General features: G+C 39.5%; 1 protein-coding gene across 1 annotated transcript in view; it reads right to left on the minus strand.

Annotated features, from left to right (window-relative positions):
* LOC143024902 (uncharacterized) overlaps positions 1-20,896 on the minus strand; it is a 71,050-nt gene that overhangs the window by 7,727 nt on the left and 42,427 nt on the right. The window contains exon 16 of the mRNA XM_076184325.1: positions 5,266-5,424. Within this exon, the coding sequence (XP_076040440.1) occupies positions 5,266-5,424 (159 nt within the window). The remainder of the gene's footprint in view (positions 1-5,265; positions 5,425-20,896) is intronic.

The raw sequence follows: 20,896 nt of genomic DNA on the forward strand, positions 1-20,896 counted from the left end.
CTATTTCCTCCTTTATATATTGGTATTATGTCTCTTTCCAATCTTGTGGCACCTTTCCCTCTTTGAGTGAGAAGTCAGTTATCTTGTATAGTTTATCTCTCAGTTCATCTATACACTCTTTCAGTATCCAATTTGCGATTCCATCTGGAGTTTAATGTGTTTGAGGTGAGGTGTCTGAGAAGTATGATGGGGGTTACTAGGCTAGATAGCGTGAGAAAAGAGGAGGTGAGGAGGAGAACAGGGGTGGAAAGGGAATTGGGAGATAGGGTTGATGAAAGAGTATTAGGATGGTTTGGACACATGGAAAGAATGAGTGAAGAAAGACTAGTAAAAGAGGTATGGAAGGCAGATGTGGAGGGAGTGAACATGAGGGGATGTCCAAGGATGAGGTGGATGGATGGGGTGAAGGGGGCTTTGGGGAAGAGGGAAATGTCTGTTGAGGAAGGACGGGAGAGGACAGAAAACAGGGGTGAATGGAGAATGGTTGTATATGGATGATGTTGTGATGCATGAGGTGGAATGGGTGGGGGGATGGGGGGTGAGGTAGTATGTGTGAGCAAAATTTGACGCAGCCCAAAGGGATTCTCCCCGTCTTCTCCTTTTATGCATGGGGGGACAGAGAGGGGGGGTCGCCGATTTAATGAAGCGGCCTTGTTGTGGATGCGCTGTGTCTTGCGACACTGCTTCTGACCCAGGGCAGTGGACAAGGTGCAGGGATGACCCGTCATCCAGGAGGTGCTAAGATAAGAGGGAAGAGGGAGGGTGGAGGGGTGTGGAGTGTATTCAGGAATGGAGTGGGTGTGAATGATTTTATGCCTTTTCCTTTTTGGCTACCTCCCTTGTAAGGGGGAAAAAAGACTTGGTATATGTATGTATGTATGTTATTTCTTTCATTGTGGGTGATCTTTCTTGTTGTCCATCTTCCCAAGACTGTGAGCTCTCGATTGTAAAAACAGATCTAAAATGTCTGATCATAACTTCTGCCATCTCTGTGTCATCTATATATTCTTTATCTCCTTCACACAATTTCACTATTTCATGTTTATCCTTTAGTTTTTCATTTATATATCAGTAAAAGAGTTTAAGTTGATCCTTACATTTATCTATAATATATTTTTCTTTCCTGCATATATTCACATATTCATTCCTAAGTTTAATATATGTTTGCCATTTGGATGTTATTTGATCTTTTTTCCATTTCTTCCAGGTTTTGTCTCTCCGTCTCTAGCCTCACTACATCTTTTGTTAACCACTTCCATACGGTGACGCCTACGTAGGCATCATGAGGAGCAAGTGGGTATGCGATGATGCCGACATCGGCGTCTTGATTATATTTATTGTAGTCGTACCTACATTAACTCCATTCTCTCTAAACTGGCTTCATCATATTTTCTATGGTTATCAAAATTCATGGGTGAAAGAGAACGAACGATTGAGCACTGACTTTATTTTTTATAATGTGATTATGATGCAACATTGCACGTCGGGCAGCTAATGCTGCCAGACGTGCGATGTGCCCCGGAGTGAAGAGGTTAAACCAACACTTTATGTAAATCTCTTTTTGTTTCTTTTTTGGTACATATTTGTTAATTCCTTCCTTGCACTTTTCTTTGAATATGTTCCATTTATCTTCTATCTTTAGAGAATTTATCCCAGTTTGTGTGTTTTGGAAATTTTTTCTTAGTTTAACAAAATCTGTTTTGTTGTACATTAATCATCCTTCTCTGTGTTTTGTCATTCCTGTCTACATTGTTCTGTTCTTTTAATTCAACCTCTATTAGTATATGGTCACTCTTTCCAATTGGTGTTTTATACTCCATTTTGTTCACAATATCTGGTTCAGAAGTTAATATCAAGTCTAGTTTTGACGGTTCCTCATTGTTTCTATATCTAGTATTTTCCTAATGCATTGTCTTAGGGTGTATTCGATGATCATATCCAGTAGAATGGTGCTTCAAAGTTCATCTCCCCCTTCAATTATTATTTCTTCCCAGATTATGTCTTGCATTAAAATTGCCCATGATTACTATGTTTCCACCCTCTTTCAGTAACTCATTTAGTACAATCATTGTGTCTTCCAATAATTTGGAATGTTCGCTGTCCGACCACACGCGTTTTTGGCGGTACAGGTAGTCGTCGAATTACAACCTATGCGACTTACGACTGATCGACTTTACGACCACGAGATAGTGCAATAATATTTAACATTTAATAGAGTAATAGAATTGCAATGTTATCTCTGGCAGCGCAGAACAATTACTCCGCACGCCGCGAGACGCTAGTACGATTGTTTTGGCAGGCTGCCAACAGCGTCAGCATCCCAGCCAGCTAAATATTCTTTCAATTTTTTGTTTGAAGTAAAATCTTTCCTAATTTTGCATTGCATTTTGTATTTTTGTATTTCTATATGTTTTGCAATTAATAAAATGTAACAATATTTTTTTATGCCTAGGCTAGTTTGTCGATAACAGTATGTTCGGTACAGTACGTAAACGGAAAGAACGTGTTTTGAAATAAAAAAATCCTAATTTTGCCTTGCATTTTGTATTTTTATATGTTTTGCAATTAATAAAATGTAACAGTAAAACTTTTTTATGCCTAGTCTGTTGTCGATAACAATATGTTCGGTACAGCATTTTGTCCCAGGGCGGTGGGCAGGGTGCAGGGATGACCCGTCATCCAGGAGGTGCTCAGATGAGAGGAAGGGTGGGAGGGGTGTGGAGTGTATTTAGGGATGAAATGGGTGGGAGTGTTTTTATGCCTTTCCCTTTTTGGCTACCTCCCTTGGAAGGGGGAAAAAGCCTTGGTATATGTATGTATGTATGTACAGCATTTTGTATTTTTATGTTTTGCGATTAATAAAATGTAACAGTAAACTTTGTTTATGCCTAGTCTGTTGTCGATAACAATATTTTCGGTACAGTACGTAAACGAAAAGAATGTGTTTTGAAATAAAAAAAAATGTCCGAATTTTGCCTTGCAATGATTTTATTGTAACCAACAAAAAAGTATTTGTAGGTCAAAGATAACAGGACTTTATTCAGTATGCGTAGGCCTAGGCTACATTTCCTAACAAAAATTATAAAAAAGTTAATGAATATTAAACAACGTAGCTCAAAGATAAGAAGATTTTATTCAGTATGCATACGTTTCTTAAAGAAAGTCTGATGGTAAAATAATAAAAAGGTTAGAAAATACTCGTACAGTATTAGATATCATAGGTTAAAGATGATAGGATTTTATACAGTATGCTTATGCCTAGGCTACGTTTCCCAAAGAAAATCAGATAAAATTATAAAAGGGTTAAGAAATACTATACAACATAGTTCAAAGACGCTAAGATTATTTCAGTATGCTAAATATAATATACAATATACATATACAGTAACAAAAATATTTAAAGGGTAATATATACTGTATATATATATAAAGACCGACTTGCGTCCAGATCGACTTACGACCTGTCTGTCAGAACCGAACTCGGTCGTAAGTCGACGACTACCTGTATATACACTGCTACAAATTTTCTGCTTTTCATCTATTTGTTAGCAATTTTGATCATAATTAATTCTACATTGCCTTGGCCTTTAATAATCTTTGTCACATTTAGACCCTTTTTGGTCAATATCATGACTCCTCCTCCCTGCTTGTCTGTTCTATTTTTCACCCAGTGGTTGTATATGCCATGTCCCACTATGCTTGTTGTTGTTGTTGTTGTCGTTCCCTAGACTGTCTGTCCGAGCAGTCCCGTCTCCCCAAGGAATGCCATAGCCGAAACTGGGTTTTCCCACAAATCCTTTATAGAGCGTATGTTGTGTTGTTTGCGTGCATGATTGTGTATAATGCAGTCTTCCATTATGTGTTGTATGGTATGGGGTGATGTGTTACATCCTGGGCAGCTGTTTGATAGAGGTCCTTTCAATTTTGTCTCTACTATTCCCATGATGTCAGGTTTTTTTGTTTCTAGACAGTCATTTAGTTCATTGATTCCAGAGATCATGCCATTGATATTTGTGTATGCCACTTTTAGTTTCATATTTTCTTTTCTTTTTTGGTTTAAGTTTCCATTTTTTTGTTGTTACCATTTTTTCAGTCTCAAGTCCAGCACTCTCCAAAAAAAACCCTGTTTTTTCCGTCTCTGTTCTCTTCTCATTTCTATCATTGGCTTCAATTCTGAGAGCTTTGTCTTTCTCTTTTTCCTCAACACTCATTTCCTTTTGTATCCATATATGTCTGAATTTCTCGCTGTTTGCCAGTTTGCGATGAGATGTCTGAGAAGTATGATTGGGGTTACTAGGCTGGATAGAGTGAGAAATGAGGTAAGGAGAGTGAGGGTGAAAAGGTAGTTGGGAGATAGGGTTGACGAAAGAGTATTGAGATGGTTTGGACACATGGGAAGAATGAGTGAAGATTAAAAGAGGTGTGGAAGGCAGAGATGGAAGGAGGAACATATGGGGGCGACCAAGGATGAGATGGATGGATGGGGTAAAAGGGGCATTGGGAAAGAGGGGAATGTCTGTTGAGGAAGGAAGGGAGAAGACAGAAGATAGGGGTGAGTGGAGAATGGTTGTGTATGGATGATGCTGTGATGCATGGAAGGGAGTGGATGGGGGATGGGGGATGGGGGATGAGGGAGTGCGGGAGTATGTGTGAATGATATTTTGATGCAGTCCAAAGGGATTTCTCCCCATTTTTTTTTCTGCATAAGGGGACAGAGAGGGGGAGTCGACAATTAAATGAAGTGGCCTTGCTGTTGATGTCCTATGACTTACTACACTGCTTCTGACTCAGGTCAGTTTACAAGATACAGGGATGACCATTATCCATGAGGAGCCAAGATAAGAGGGAGAGAGGGAGAGGGAGGTGAATGGAAGTGGAATATGTAGGGATGGAATGGGTGGGAGTGGATTTTATGCCTTTGTTTTTTGGCTACCTCCCTGGTAAGGGGGAAATAGCCATTGGTATATGTATGTATAAACCAAGAGCTTTTTCCCCCTTATAAGGAGGGTAGCCAATTCAAAAAGCTCGTACATATTCTCACCCATTCCACTCCCATCCACCACTCTCTCCTCCCCTCTCATCTTAGCTCCTTTTCAATGACAAATCATCCCTGTATCCTGCCCTCTATCCTGGGTCAGAAGCAATGCAACAAGACAGTATATTCACAGCAAGGATGCTTCACTAAATCTTTGACCCATCCCTTCTTAATAAATGATAAACAATAATAAGCAAATGAATGTCCGTATACCACTAAATCCCACTAACCTTGTTCATACAGACACCTGGGTCCATGTGGCATGAATACATGGAACTGCGAGAGGGAGTTAATGGAAGTCACTATGATGGGGACAAAGGTATCTTCCTCAGGTAGTTCTAAATCATACTGCAAACTGCAGAACACTGGTTGTTTCTCTGTAGTTATACCTGGAAAAGCACAATAATTACTGCAATAAACTGGAAGCACTAGAATGATTATTATCACATGAATCATGATAACTGTTGCCTTAATTTTCACCAATCCACAAGAGTCCGCTGTGTCGTCACGTACTGAATCAAAACATTTAGCATGTACAGGAAGCTGTCCACTACCCTGAGTATGTTAATATCTAAATGCTTATGTTAACTCTAGGTATGTTAACTCTAACTCTTAAGTATGTTAACTCTAAATACTTATTGCTTTTTTCATTAAATGGTTGGTGATATGAGTAATTGTTATACATGTACAGGAAAGAAGAGACTTGTTAAACGATGTGGCATCTCAGGTCAGGCAACATTGCCCATGCTCCCAACCTAGGAATTTCTGTGGGGTTGGGGGGTTGAGGTCGCTGAGTCACAGGTATGCGGGTCACTCATTCATCCTTTGTCAGTCATACTGGTCATACATGCAAATATAAAGAAAACAGTGTCTCCCCTGTTTTCTTTGGAGATGGTTTAGATGTGGCAACGCTGCTGGTTTTGCTGGCCACATCCTATGGGTCACCAGATAATGGAGGAAGTATAGCTGAAAATGGTCCTTGGCCCCTCCCCTCACTGGGAAGAAATTGGACTGTTGCCTGGGATGAATCCACCATTTCCAGGCCATGTCAAATGCCTTTTCCAAGTCAAAAAATACATCATACACATGCAGCTTGTTAGCAAATGCTGTAGAAATTGTTGTTTTTTTTGTATCAGGATATCTAAGGTGATGCAACTTGATTTGGAGCCTGATTCCAGGGACAATATAAGGGAATGGTACCCTGGTTGCACTGTTGGAATGTGACAATTTTCTCTAAGAATTCACACAGGCAATCTGTGAGGGCAATTGGACAGTGGTTAGTTGGGGCAGTTCTGTCCCTCAATTGAGGAGAGGGAGAATAACAGCCTCTCTAGAGATTGATTAAGGGGTCAATGGTGCTTTGATTTTTTTTTTTAAACCAAACTGCCTACTTGATAAGAGGCCTTTAGACCCAAGTAACATACTAGCCATGTATCTCTCTCGTAGGTCTTATGCCACGTCCACACGGTCGAGCACTGTCCGCTGGGCACGAGGGCTTTGCTCAACAACGGGCAATTTCATCGGGCAAACCATCAAACTGTCCGTTCCCGGCGCCATTTGCGGGCAGTGGATGGGCTGACATCGCTGCCAAATGCACGAGGTGAGGTGTGAGCAAAGTTAGCAAACCCGCTCAGTACAGACCCAAGTTACCTTACCACCATGTCCGCACCTAGTACTAGTGTGTACTGGTCTCGACAAGATGTACTATGCTTTTTCTCATATTTGTCTCTTGCCTTTGTATATATGGCTCCACTTTCAAAAGGAGAACAAAAAAGCTGCTTATGTTCATTCTCATGTAATTGCAAAAAAAAAAAAAAATCATTTTCATCCTGAAATTCACGTAGGATTGTCACTGAGCTTCCCATTAAATCACGTCTTTGTAACCACTCCCGGCATCAGACATGTCTCCGTGATTTCTGGTTTTTCTTTTTAATGGAGGCAGCAATTATAATGCTGTAAAGTGCTACCTTCTTTCCAAGCATGGCGGGAACCATGGTTATCGTATCGCACTGAATCACACCCTCCCAACCTCTACTTGCAACCAACTAACCTCCAACCACCATCGTCAGCCGTGTGGACACTTCGCGGGCAGAGTCTGCAGACTTTGCCCGGTAAGGGCAAAGTCTGCCAGGCACAGCTCAACCGTGTGGACGCGGCATTACTAATACAGCTCGTGAGGGCTATGGGTCAATGATTTTGGGGAAGACTAGAGTCTTTTACAGGTTTCAAGATAGGGACAATTACTGAAATTTTCCATGATTTGGGAGACGTTCCGTATTCCAAAAACTATTCAAGATGTCCAAAAAGAATTTTTTGGTGCCTGGCGGCAGGTTTGAAATCATGGGATAAATAATATCTTTTTCTGGAGATGTTGGTAAGTTGATATTGCATCTTCAAGTTCTTCAAGGGTGAGTGGAAGCTTATATTCCTGCGAGTTACAACTAGTAGGAAGAACAACTTTGGTAGTGTTCCTGATGGTTTGAAATGAAGGAAAATAGTGAGGAGCACTTGATATAATTGCAAAAAGCTTCAGTCACCTCCCCTGTACAGTGAGTCCTCCTTATACAGTAATTCTTTATCCGGTAAATTCACAGTTATGGTATCTGGTAATCACTACCCTCTATTTTATTTATGGTAAGAAAAATTCACAGATACGGTATCTGCTAGTTGTTTTGAAGAGGAAAGAGCAGGGAGAAGGTACGTCTACCATATCCTTTTATTACATGTTATAATGGGTTCGGTATATGGTAATTTCAATTTGCGGTAAGGTTTTCAGGAATGCATATGTACTGTATAACGAGGACTTACTGTATTAGATATTTGCGAGTCTTGTGCTTTCATTAAAGGTAAAGGAGATGGTACAAATTTACCTTACAATTTTCGTATTCCATTCCAGACCAGAGAGAGAAGAGAATCGAATTTTAATTCATTGATATATCTAATAAAGGATTCCATCCTTGCTTGTTTATATATTTTCTGTTTTGCAAGAGCTCTTTTATAGATCATTTTATCTAGACATGGGTCTATGATATCTTTTGTAACAAGTTCTTGTTATTTTCTGGCTCAATGCGTAAGAACCATTTCACCAAAAGACGGTAGGATGACAAGGATTTCCTGATGTTCTAATTATTGACATCATGGCCTCATATATCAAAATACTCATAAGATGTTCATATGCTGATAAAGTACTTTGAAATTGTTTGACATTACAATCGACTTTAGTCGAGCTATGGAACAGGCCCCAGTCTGCCTCGTCTGTCTTCCACATCAGTAAACATGGAGATGGAGCATTCTATATATATTTCAAGGGGATGAGCCAGTGATCACTGCTGTGATTATTTCCAGTCACTGACCACTGGAAGTCTAACCTCAAAGTTGAAGAACAGATCATGAGGTTGATAGAGTCTTTGTCGAGTTGAATATCATGTCTTGTAGGGGACCCATCATTCACAAAAGTTATGTCATTATTGTCGAGTATCTCTTCTATTAAATACCCTCCCCCCCATGATCACAGTGGGATTTTCTCCAAAGTGTATGCTTTCCATTGAAGTCACCCATGAGAATGTAGGGTTGGGGTAGTTCATCAATTAGGGACTGCAGACCACTTAGCTCGAGCTGCTGTGGATTGCCTCATCTGTCTTAAGTCTATCTTTCATTGGTGGATCACGGTATAATGAACATAGGGTGATCCACCTGTTAGTAAAAATTTGGACAGCACAGGTCTGCAAAACACTTTAGATGGATCTCTCTCTGGTTCTTAAATCTGTTGACTATAATGCCCATGCCTCCCTGGGCATGGACACCTATCATGAGAGGGGACCTGTAGAAGACAAGTTAGAGCCAACATTAGGTGTAAGATTTCCAAATTTAATCTCTTGAAGACATGTTACTTGTATATATAGTTCTCTGAAAAGAACAAGAGCTTGTTCTACTGTACTTGGGAGCCTTTTTATGTTCCTCCGTTTCAGAAAATGTTCGAGAGGTTTTATTTGTGTTATTGTATTTGCTTTTACTTTTCCCTTTGCCCAAGGACAAAATTGTGTACTTTTTTGATGAGCCTTGAGCTGGCCTAATCTCTTTTTTTTAACATTTTTATTATAGCTTGATGATCAAAGTGAAGAATGGGGAGATGGAGTGTGAGCCCTCTTTTGGCGTACTATGAGGGTCTCCATTTCTTTATCATTTGACCGGTATACTATCACAGTAGGAGACTTTTGGACAGAATTTTTTAAACTCTCAATGCTGGGTAACTTTTCTGGCAAAGAGAAGTTGTCCAAATTATTTAGGAATCCATGCCACTCCCCAGGACCAACTTGGTCCTGAGACACAGGCTGATTCTTTGACTCTGGGGAGGAACTACGTCATATCTCCAAAGAAGAAGTTTGGCGTGTCCCTGTGGGGTGAACTTGTGTGGTCTCAACAGAAGAGGCTTATGAAGCCTCAACAGAAGAAGCCTGCGAAACCCCACCAGAAGGGGCCCAAGGAGTTCTATCAAATGAAGCTCAGAGGGCCCCACTAGTGGAAGTTCTAGAAGCTTCATTATGGATGGTTCTAAAAGCTCCAGCATTGGAAGGTGGAGTATTATTCATTGTGGTGAAAGAGGTTAGATTTAGTTGTTTTAATTATACTTAAGTAGGAATTCTTGGTAAGCTTCTTGGCGTGGCCCACGCTGATATGCTCATCTGAAGACTTTATTAATGCCTCCCATTTCCACACATATATTTTACAAATCTTATTGTGTGCATGATGGATTCCCTTACCTTTTGTGCATACCATGGGTCTATCACATTAACAATGTTCATGCTGTGAACAATATTGACATACTTTGTCACCAACAGAAATATAGGAAGCACGACCAAATCTATAGCAATTGCAGTGGAGCATCCTGGGCTTGTATGGTCATACCCTCATTATTTCTTTCTCTAGAACAATTTCATTTGACAAATGTGAATTTACAAATGTAATGATGGTCATTGATGAGCGTGGTACTTTTAAAACATCTTCCACACGTTATCAGGGCACATCTAAAATCTCCTCTTCTGGCAGGTCATTTGCATCTTCATTAAAGATCACTTAGCATAACTAAAAGTATGATAAGGTTTTATTTCTTTAATTCTCTCTGTCCTTTATATTTAATAGCGTTGCTGCCTGTCCATCAGATTTTGTGTGAACAAGAAAACTATTTTGTCCAAAGGGGACGGAGTGGGCGGGTCGCTGAATTTATGAAGCGGCCTTGCTGTGGATGTGCTGTCTTGCGACACTGCTCCATACCCGGGACAGTGGACAAGGTGCAGGGATGACCCATCATCCAGGAGGTGCCAAGACAAGAGGGAGGGAAGAGGGTAAAGGGGAGTGGAGTATGTAGGGGATGGAATGGGTGGGAGTGGATTTTATGCCTTTGTTTTTTGGCTACCTCCCTTATAAGGGGAAAAAAGCCTTTGGTATATGTATGTTTTATGTCTGGTCTTTTTATATGACCAAGCTTTTGGTTTATGAATTTCTTCATTTTGAAGAGATTTCCATGATCACCGAGTTATGATTTGCCATCTAGGTGGATTCTAGGTGGATCAGGTGATCTTGATGGATTGGCATTTCCTTGTGGTCTTCATTTTGGTCAGGAGGTTTGTATATGTCCAGGTACACAAGATGAGAGTCTACAAGGGAACACTGCATTTTCATATTTCTGGGTGTAAATTCTTTGTACCATTTTTGGTATTTGAAAAAATTATCCACGTTTCAAAATACCTCTCTGTCCCTAAGTCTTCTTTTATTGCTCCAAACTTAACAATTTCCTCATAAATTATATCAAAGTTCCAATTCAATGGAAACTTTTTTTACCATCAAAATATTTGGAATTTTCATTAAAATCAGCTGTGTATGGTTCCAGAGTTATTCCTAATTCTAAATCATTTCTCCAAGTCTTTTCCAAGGTTATCAACAAGTGATAGGCTTTTAGGAGTCCCCAGCTTCCTGATTACACTTAACCCTCAATTTAATGGACACACACGTGCAGACCATTGTCCGTTATTTGCAATAGTCCGTTATTTGACAATTGGGTCCACCCGTTACCAATACTGGATGCCGGACATTAGTCCGATACATAGAAAATTGTCCGTTATGTATGTGCACTCCAAAACCTATTAGATATGTAATAAAAAGCTACAGTACATATGTATAATGATGTACATTACATATAAAGAAGAAATTGAACCACGCCGTTATGTTTCGGCGTGCACATATGTTACTACTGGACACCTATCGGACAAATTTTCATTTTACGGACTTTGTCCGGTACTATTTGACCGTTACTACTGGACACCTATTGGACAAATTTTCATTTTACGGACTTTGTCCGGTATTTGACTGTTACTACCGGACACCTATCAGACAAATTTTCATTTTACGGACTTCGTCCGGAATTTCACTGTTACTACCGGACACACTTTTTTGTCCGCTAAATCGAAAGTCCACAAATTCGAGGTCCGGTAAATCGAGGGTCGAGTGTATATTCATTTTGCAGTTATAGTTGAGTGATCCCCCATATTCTGTGAACAGGCTTGATCATGTTTTCCGTGATGTTATATTTATTCAGGGTGAAAGAGAACAAGTATAACAGCAGCAAGTATATATTTTGAAATGCGTGTATTGCAACACATCATTGTACATCAGGCAACCTGATCGTACAAATATCGGATTCATAGTGAAGAGTTCAACTTCTGTTAATAGTACCTTAACTTCATACATAAAATTTCCTTTATTTTCTGATTTTGAGTACAGATTCTTATGAGAATATGACAAGTCACTGTAACACTTTCTCTCTTATGTTCCATGTTTCTGCCCCATACAGTGCTATTGGCACAATCGCTCCTTCATATAACCTCTTAGCATCCATTCCCAGGTGTCTATTTCTCATTACACTTTTTAATCCACCAAGGCATCTACTTGCTTCTCTCAATCTACATTTTACCTCCACCCCTACTCCTCCCTTTCCTGCCACATTTGCACCCAAGTATCTAAAATTATCCACTTCCTCCAGTCTCTCACCCTTAATGCTCACTTCCAGCCTGCTGTCTCTCTCCCCTTGTACATCTCATCAACTTACTTTTGCCTACATTTATCTTCAGCTTCCTTCTTTCACACACCTTCTCAAACTGTCACTAACTTCCTCAATCCCTCCTCTGATCCTGCTACAAGCAGTGTCGTCAGCAAACAACAGCTGGCTTATTTCCCACTTTTCTCCATTTTCTTTAACCATCTCCAACCCCTGACCCACTACCCTTGCATTCACCTCTCGCACCACCCCATCCATGTATAGATTGAACAGCCAGGGTGACATAACACATCCCTGACAAAGTCCCACCTTTACCTCAAACCATTCACTCTCTCCATTTCTAATCCTAACACAAGCGCTACTACTCTCGTAAAAACTCTGACTTCTCTTATCAGCTTTCCTCCTATCCCATATATCTGCAGTACCTCCCACAGTGCCTTCCGGTCTACCCTGTCATAAGCCTTTTCCAGATCTATAAAAGCCAAAAAAACATCCTTACCTTTTCCTATAGCTTTCTCACATATCTGTCTTACCACAAAAACCTGATCTTCACAACCCCTACCTGTCCTAAAACCACCGTTCCTCACCAATTATTCCTTGTTCCTCTCCTAATCCTCCCATAAGCCTTCCCAACTACACTCAAGCTGATCCCTCAAACTACTACACTAACACTTGTCCCCCTTTCCTTTGTAAAGCGGAACTATACAGGCACTCCTCCAGTCCTCTGCCACTCTACCCTCTCTCCAGCAAACATTAGATAACCTCACCAGCCAGTCCACCATAACTGTACCTCCTTTCTTCAGACATTCTACAAGGCATCCATCCAACCCAGGTGCCTTACCTGCTCTCATCATCTTAACAGCTGCTTTCACTTCATCCTTCCCTATTTCTCCTCTGTTTTCCTCACTCATCACTCATTTTCTTAGCACTTCCCACTGCAACTACCTTTCCCCCTCTATCCTCCTTCACATTTAGCAACACCCTAAAATATTTTGCTCACCTTCCTCTCACTGCCTTCTCTTCCATTATCATCTCTCCATCTGCACCTTTTACCTTTTCTTCTCTACTTGATTCGCCTCCTCTTCCTCTCTTAATTTCTTTCCAAAACCTCTTTTTATTACTTTCAAAATTTTCTGTCATACTCTTACCCCATTTCACATCTGCTCTCCTCTTTGCTTCCTTTATCTTATGCTTAACTTCCCTTCTCTTTACTTTGTACCTCTCATACAATTCCCTCGTCCTAGTTTGTAGTCAATCTATGAATGCCCGTTTCTTCTCTTCTACACCCTTCTTTGCTTCCTCATCCCACCATTCACTATCCTTCCTTCTATTTCCTCCCACCCTCCTTGTTCCACACACCATCTTTGCACACCTTATGACTCCCACCTCGAACCATCCCCATTCCTCCTCCACTCCTAGTTCCACTCTATACTTCATTCCCTCCCACTCCTCTCTTAGCTTATTCTTGTACTCATTCTCCTTTTCTTTCTCATTAAGCAGCTCTCACTAAGTACCTCCCTACCTTCTGCCCTTTTCCTCTTTCTCCACTCTGAATTTATCTTCCACCCGAAAATGATCTGATATTCCCCCACTCTCTCCCCTTAGAACATGTACATCCTTAACTCTTCCTACCATACTCCTGGTCACCACTATATAGTCCATTAACGCTATATCTGCCACCCTTCCATCCACCACCCTCTCCCATGTGTACTTATGCTCGATTTTCTTCCAAAACACCATATTTGCTATCATCAACTCTCAAGACATCTCCACCACCAATTCTCCACTACAATTTTTACCTGGAACTCCATACTTCCCAATCACTCCGTCTATTGGTTCATTTCCTACCCTAGCATTAAGGTCTCCCAATACAACTACATTGACATTTCTCCCTAATCCCTCTATGCACTTATTTATATCTACCCAAAAAGCCTCCCTTTCCTCTATGCTCTTCTCACTACCAGGCCCATACGCACTTACAAAAACCCACATCTCCCCAGCTTCACCTTCATCCACATCAACCTTGATGAAACCTCCTTCCACTCCACTACACGCTTACTTATCTCTTCACTTACTAGTATAGCCACCCCTTCTCTCCCTTGTCCCCTCTTCACTCCCGAGTACCTCCCAGCTACACTCCCAAACTCACACTCAACCTTCCCTTTCATTTTAGTTTCACTCAAAGCCAGCACATCCATCTTTCTTCTCACAAACATACTGCCTATCTCTTTCCTTTTACTTTCATCTGTACCATATCCACACACATTAAAAGAACCAAACCTTAGGGTACTGGTTGGAGAACTCCCAGACCCTCTTATGCCTTTACATTTTTTTAGGAATGTCCCCTTTGGGGCTACAGGTAGTAGGGCTCCTAATCCCATCCCCAATCCAGTTTTTTTGTCGCCTCTTATTACTCAAGTGGAAAGACTTGGTGATAGCATTCTCTTCCTCCACCACAGGGTAGGCAAAAAGAGGAAATGAATATTCAGAGAAATGGTACAGGACAGTAACAAGGGGTTGGGGGGACAGCATAACGGAGGGACATGGTATAAAAGTGTCATTTCTCTATACACAGAGTTTTCCTCTTTCACAGACAAAATGATGTGTGGCTCTGGTCCATAGGGGCACCCCATATAGACCTTAAAGTATCAACTGCATGCTACTCAGCCACAATAACATGCAGCCAATATAGTCATACTAGTGTGGTTCCCAAGGGATTTTTCTATGGTTCTAATGTTTAGAAAGGTATATACAGGTAAACGTCGACTTACGATGGCCGCGACTTACGATTGTTCGACTTTACGATGACGACGACGACGACGACGATATGATAATTTAACCCCTTCCATACGGTGCCGCACACGTAGGCGTCATGAGGAGCAAGTGGATTCGCGACGCTGCCATATCGGCGTCTTGATTATAATTATTGTAGTCGCCCCTGTGTTTTTACATTCTCTCAAATGTGCCCCGAATCCCATTCTCTGTGGTTTTCAAAATTCGCGGGTGAAAGAGAGAACGATCGATATAAGCGGTGACTATATTTTATGATGCGAGTATTATTACGTCACGTCGTACGGCTGGCATTGGCTGCTGCCCGCGAGATTTAAGTTCCGTAATGAAAATACATATTATAGTGTTTGAATATGGTAAAAAGGATAAAAATAATTAAATAAACTACTGTACATGTTTAATAGGCTATATTCAGTATCTCTGGTGGTTAATATACAGGTAGGCTAGGTACAGTGACCACGGAACAGAGTGATACACAAATTGGGGATCGACTTACGATGAAATCGACTTACGATGGCTCTATCGAAACCTAATGCCATCGTAAGTCGACGTTTACCTGTACATGCTTTACAGGTATATAGGATATATAGAGATATAGTAAAGAGTTTGACATTCAGTCCAGAAGTTTGTTTTGTGTTCCAAGTTTGATTTTTGTTTTTGTATGGATGTGTGGTACAGGTGGTAGATGGTTATAAATATTAAAGTATGCTCCCCACCAAGATTTTTTTTTTTTTTTAGGGGGGGGGGGGCATTCAATTGGTTGCACTTGTGTACAAAGGATTACAAAGGCGGAGCATGCTGACAGGAGACCTTTTGGTCCGGATGAAAAAAAAAAAAAAAAAAAAAATGAATGAATAAAAAACTATGTAAATAAATAAAATACAAATAAATGTATATAGTTAATTGATAAACAAACAGGTAAATAGTAAATAATAAATTGACATAACCAATAATAAAAGAGAATCAAACAGACAAATGATAACAAAAAAACAAATACAAAATAAATTATAATCATTACAGCATCTTGCTTAGGTGTTTATCTAAATGATATTTAAAGCTTCGAACTGAACTACATTGCACTACCTGTGCAGGAAGTTTATTCCATTCATTAACAACATGGTTGGTGAAGTTGTTTCTACCCACTTCCAAATTGAATCTATTACTGAACAGTTTGAGACCATCGTTTCTTGTCTGATTCTCATTCAATGTGAAAATTTTGTCCCTTTTGATGTTGTCAATTCCCTTTAGAATTTTAAAGACCTGTATCAAGTCGCCTCTGAGTCTACGCTTTTTAAGGGAAAACAGATTCATATGTTTTAGTCCATTTTCATACGATTTATTTTTTATATTTGGAATTAGTTTTGTGGCTCACCGTTGTACTTTTTCCAGTCTGTCAATGTCTTTAATGAGATTCGGTGACCATACGGAAACAGCATATTCCAAATGTGGACGAACTAACGATTTATATAGCTTGTTAATGAGTGATGGACTTTTGAAGTCAAAAGATCGTGCAGTCAGTCCTAGAATTTTATTTGCTTTCTCAGAGGCTGCAATACATTGCTTGGATGATTTGAGATCGTTACTGATAATTACGCCAAGATCTTTTTCACTATTCACTTTTGTTAATGCATTTCCAAATAACTTGTAATTGTACTTACTCTTATTTTTACCTATGTGCATTACCTTACATTTGCTTGTGTTAAATTTCATTAGCCACTTTTCAGACCATTGCTATAATTTATCAAAATCTTGGATATCTAATTTTAGTATTCATTGGCCATTCTGCAGTTTTGTATCATCAGCAATTTTGTAAACAGTAGATTTTAGTCCATGGTCTACATCATTTATATATACTGTGAATAAAAGTGGCCCAAGAATGGAACCCTGAGGAACTCCACTAGTAACAATTTTCCATCTAGAAGTTTTTCCATTTAAAACAACTGTTTTCAATCATTCAACCAATTACTAGTCCAACTTAATAGGCTACCACTTATTCCGTGTGAAGTGTGAAGCTAATTTAGTAAGTAGTCTTTCGTGAAGAATGGTATGAAAAGCTTTTGCAAAGTCTAGATACATTAAATCTATATTGTTTTTGTCATAATTTGAGATAACTGTTGTAGAATGATTAAGTTAGTCACCTAAGAATGTTTGTCTGAAACCATGCTGGCTATCATTTATCAAACTGTTACTTTCTAAATGATGTTCAATAGCATCTCTGATGATAGTTTCCTATAGTTATTTGGTTTCTTTTTGTCACCTTTTTTGAATATGGGTGTAAGGTTAGCTAGCTTCCAATCTTTTGGGACATCTCCAGATATGATGGATTTCTTGAAAATAATTTCTAATGGAACAACAATCTCATTTTTCATTTCCTTTAAGATTCTTGGATGCCAACCGCCAGGCCCTGGTGTTTTATCAACTTTGAGTTTCTCTATACACCTTTTAATTTTTTCTTTTGTTATATTTACTGTAGTAAGTTTACCCTAGACTTTTCACAGGTTTCAGTTTGAAGTTCTCTTCAAGGCATTATGTTTACGAATACCGAGCTAAAATAATTGTTTAAAATATTACACATTCCTTCATTTGACTATTCAAGTTGACAGTAAATAATAGTGAGCCAATGTGATTCCTAACAACCTTTTTATCTCTAATGCAACTATAGAATTCATTTCGTATTATAGTTTTCTTTTCTCTTTTATTGTCTTTTCTCTCTGTATTGATACATAACTTTCAGTCATTAGATGTACCCAAGCACTTATACTTCTTATAAGCCTGTCTCTTTTTAGCAATACTTTATTCAATTTCTTTGTCGAGCCACTTTGGGCGAGCCTGATTTGGAGGACGTCTGTCCTTAAAAGAATCTAAGTACGAATCATCTTTGTGAGCGTATTTTGAAATATTTTCCACATCTGATCTACAGGTCTTTCACTTAATTTTGCCTCCCAATCTGTAAGCTGAAGCTCCTGACGTAGTCCTATGAACTGAGCTTTACTGAAATCGGGTATTTTAGAAACAAGTATCTATTCTAAAATCTCTAGGAGTAAGAATCTAAGTTGTGATCGCTATTTGCAACAGTTTCACCGACTTCTACATCAGTTACCATGCTTTTGCGGCTAGTGATCAATAGATCGAGTAAGTTTCCATGTCTTGTGGGCTTTTACATGCTGAATTAAGTAATTGTCACCAAGAAAATTAATCAATTGACTGCCTATATGGCCATTCCAATCAATGTCAGTAAAATTGAAATCACCCATTATCAATAAATCCCGGCTGCAGAAACTAGACAGTTCTTGAAATAAGTTTGTCGTCTGCTAATGATAATGTCTTTAGCCTATATATTACACCTACATTCATTTTTTGTCCATTTGTTTGGGTTAACTCAACCCACAAACTATCATATGCATCCTGTTTCACTTTCTCTAAAACACAAGCATGGACATTGTTTTTAACGTACAACAGAACACCCCCACCTTTCTTGTGGTTTCTATCCTGATGAAAGTGTTTAAATCCTGCAATATTAAATTCAGCTTCGAACACTACCATTTAACCATATATTGGTTATTCCTATCATATCAAGATTTTCGCTTTTGACATACGCCTTTATTTCTTGAAATTTGCTCCTAATACTACGAGCATTAAAGTACATGGTTTTAAGAAACTCGTGATTATTTCTTTTTGACACATTTTGAGTTTCAATATCATGTTTTACATAATTGTTTTTTATTAACACCTTGCTCTATATTATTATTTGGTCCTTCATTGACATTCAGTGCCTCATTAACAAATGGGTGGGAGTGGAATTATGGTTTGATACTGACTACCTCCTTTGTTAGGGGGAGCCTTTGGTATACATGTATGCAGCCGAGTGACCCCTGTATTCTGTTAACTGGCTTGATCACATTTACTGCGGTTATCAATATTCAGAATGAAAGAACGAGTAATACAGCCGTGACTTTATATAACACGAGTATTGTAATGCATCATCGAATCGCCATACATTAAGCATCCTATGCTGCATGTGAGAATTTGACTTACTAGATTAAGTTTAATAGTACTTTTTCAAAGTATTGGTTATAGTGATGAAATGAGCCGACTAGGAAACATCTCGGGTACAATTCAGAGACCAGGAGGCCCATTGGGGCCATGTCCATAGACAAAAAGGTGGTGATGGGTCTTCAATATGGGATTCTCTCTGATGTCCACATGTCCATCTTACACAACCATCGCAACCAGATACCCATCATTAGTCCCTCGTACTTTTCATTATTTGGAGAAGTGAAACACTTTCATACACATGCTGTTCTTTAATGTTTGTTTGAAAAAAATTAAGAAATTATTGAGATTACAATGGTTTAAAATGGATAAACATGGCAAACTTTTCAGTCCACAACAAGACTGGATCCAGAATATCAATAAATAAATATACGTATTAAAAGTGATAAAGGTATTATGGCACAAATTGGGCATTTATTCAGGTAACCAAGTAATTTCAGTATCTTCAAACTATATCCCAATATATTAAAATCCCTTTCCCCTTTATATAGGTGTGATGGAGTCGAAGCATACAGCCACTTCATCTATCTGTATACCATGGACTTCTCTCCCCCCCCCCCCCACACACACACAGGTAGAGCTGCCTTTGTGTCATATAATGTCCAATCATCACATGGCAGAAACTTTAGGAACAGAGTGCCTAAGGGAAGGTTCTGTCCTATCCCACACACTTTATCTATACATGCACAATATACCCACACCCACCCCAGATATACAAATATCTTCTTATGCAGATGACAATTACATGTATACATTATAACAGGCAGGGCCATCGAAATACTACAATCATACCTCAACAGACTCAACACCTGGTTCACTATAGACTCTAAATAGCCCCAGTCAAATTCACATCCACACTTCTCACCATCTGGACAGCAGAACACAAACCACACCTCTTCATCAACAACACCTATATATACTTCCCTCCACCACACGATTCTTTGTGTAACATACAATACATCCATGTCATTCAAGCAACGTAAAGACATCATGCACATCTAGACAACATTCAGACAACAAAAACTACCATTACAGTATACAAACATACAGTTGAATTATGTATGCTTTGCATGGGCCTAACCTCACTGACACACCACAACACCCTGCAGACTGCACAGAACAAAGCCCTAAGATGATTCCAGACAGCACCAATACAGCACCTACAGGCCATCTACACCATGAAACAAATCCTCAAAGTCAAGGACCACCTTGACATGAGAAGCACACAAACATTTGCCACAGCTTCCACATTTGCAGCCTACCCACTACACCACACGACAGAACATCCACACATGCCAAGAAACGTCAAACACCCAAATACCTATATCACACCCAAGTACCCTCTTCTCTTTTTCCACAACCACCAGACACCTGCTTCCAGAAGCATATCCATAATCATACTGTTCCATCAACAGACTAGACAACATACTACAGCATACCAGACCCAACCATCCATCTGAATCCTCTCTCCCTTGAGAGGACAACAGAGCCTGTGGTCCAGCCACCATCTAACTTTTCTAAATTACCAGAGGCAGATGGATAAACGCATTGCAGATATCTGTTCTGGATAACACTTCTCCCCATACTATTTAACACATTATGGAGCACTGCATTGTATACAATTACACATGCCAACAACACAACATATACTCCATAAGGGATTTATGAGAAACACAGTCCCAGCCATGGCATTCCTCTGGAAGACGGGACAGCTTGGCAAGACCGCCTAGGAAATATCATCCACTCAATAACTTACACAACAGATCAGAAAATCACTGTCCCGTGTCATTCCTTCATCCATTCATAATCTTTCCTTTCACCGTCTTTTCTACTTTCATCACTGCTAAATACACATTTCACATATATCCAAAGCGCCATTCACAATCTCCTTCCACCGTCTCCTTCCACTCTTCCTTGCTCAACAGATACTCCACATGCATCTCAAGTAGAGAAAAAACCATAGGTAT

The sequence above is a fragment of the Oratosquilla oratoria genome, chromosome 4, assembly GCF_046742065.1.
Source record: "Oratosquilla oratoria isolate Oo_2021 chromosome 4, ASM4674206v1, whole genome shotgun sequence".
Classification (NCBI taxonomy): domain Eukaryota; kingdom Metazoa; phylum Arthropoda; class Malacostraca; order Stomatopoda; family Squillidae; genus Oratosquilla; species Oratosquilla oratoria.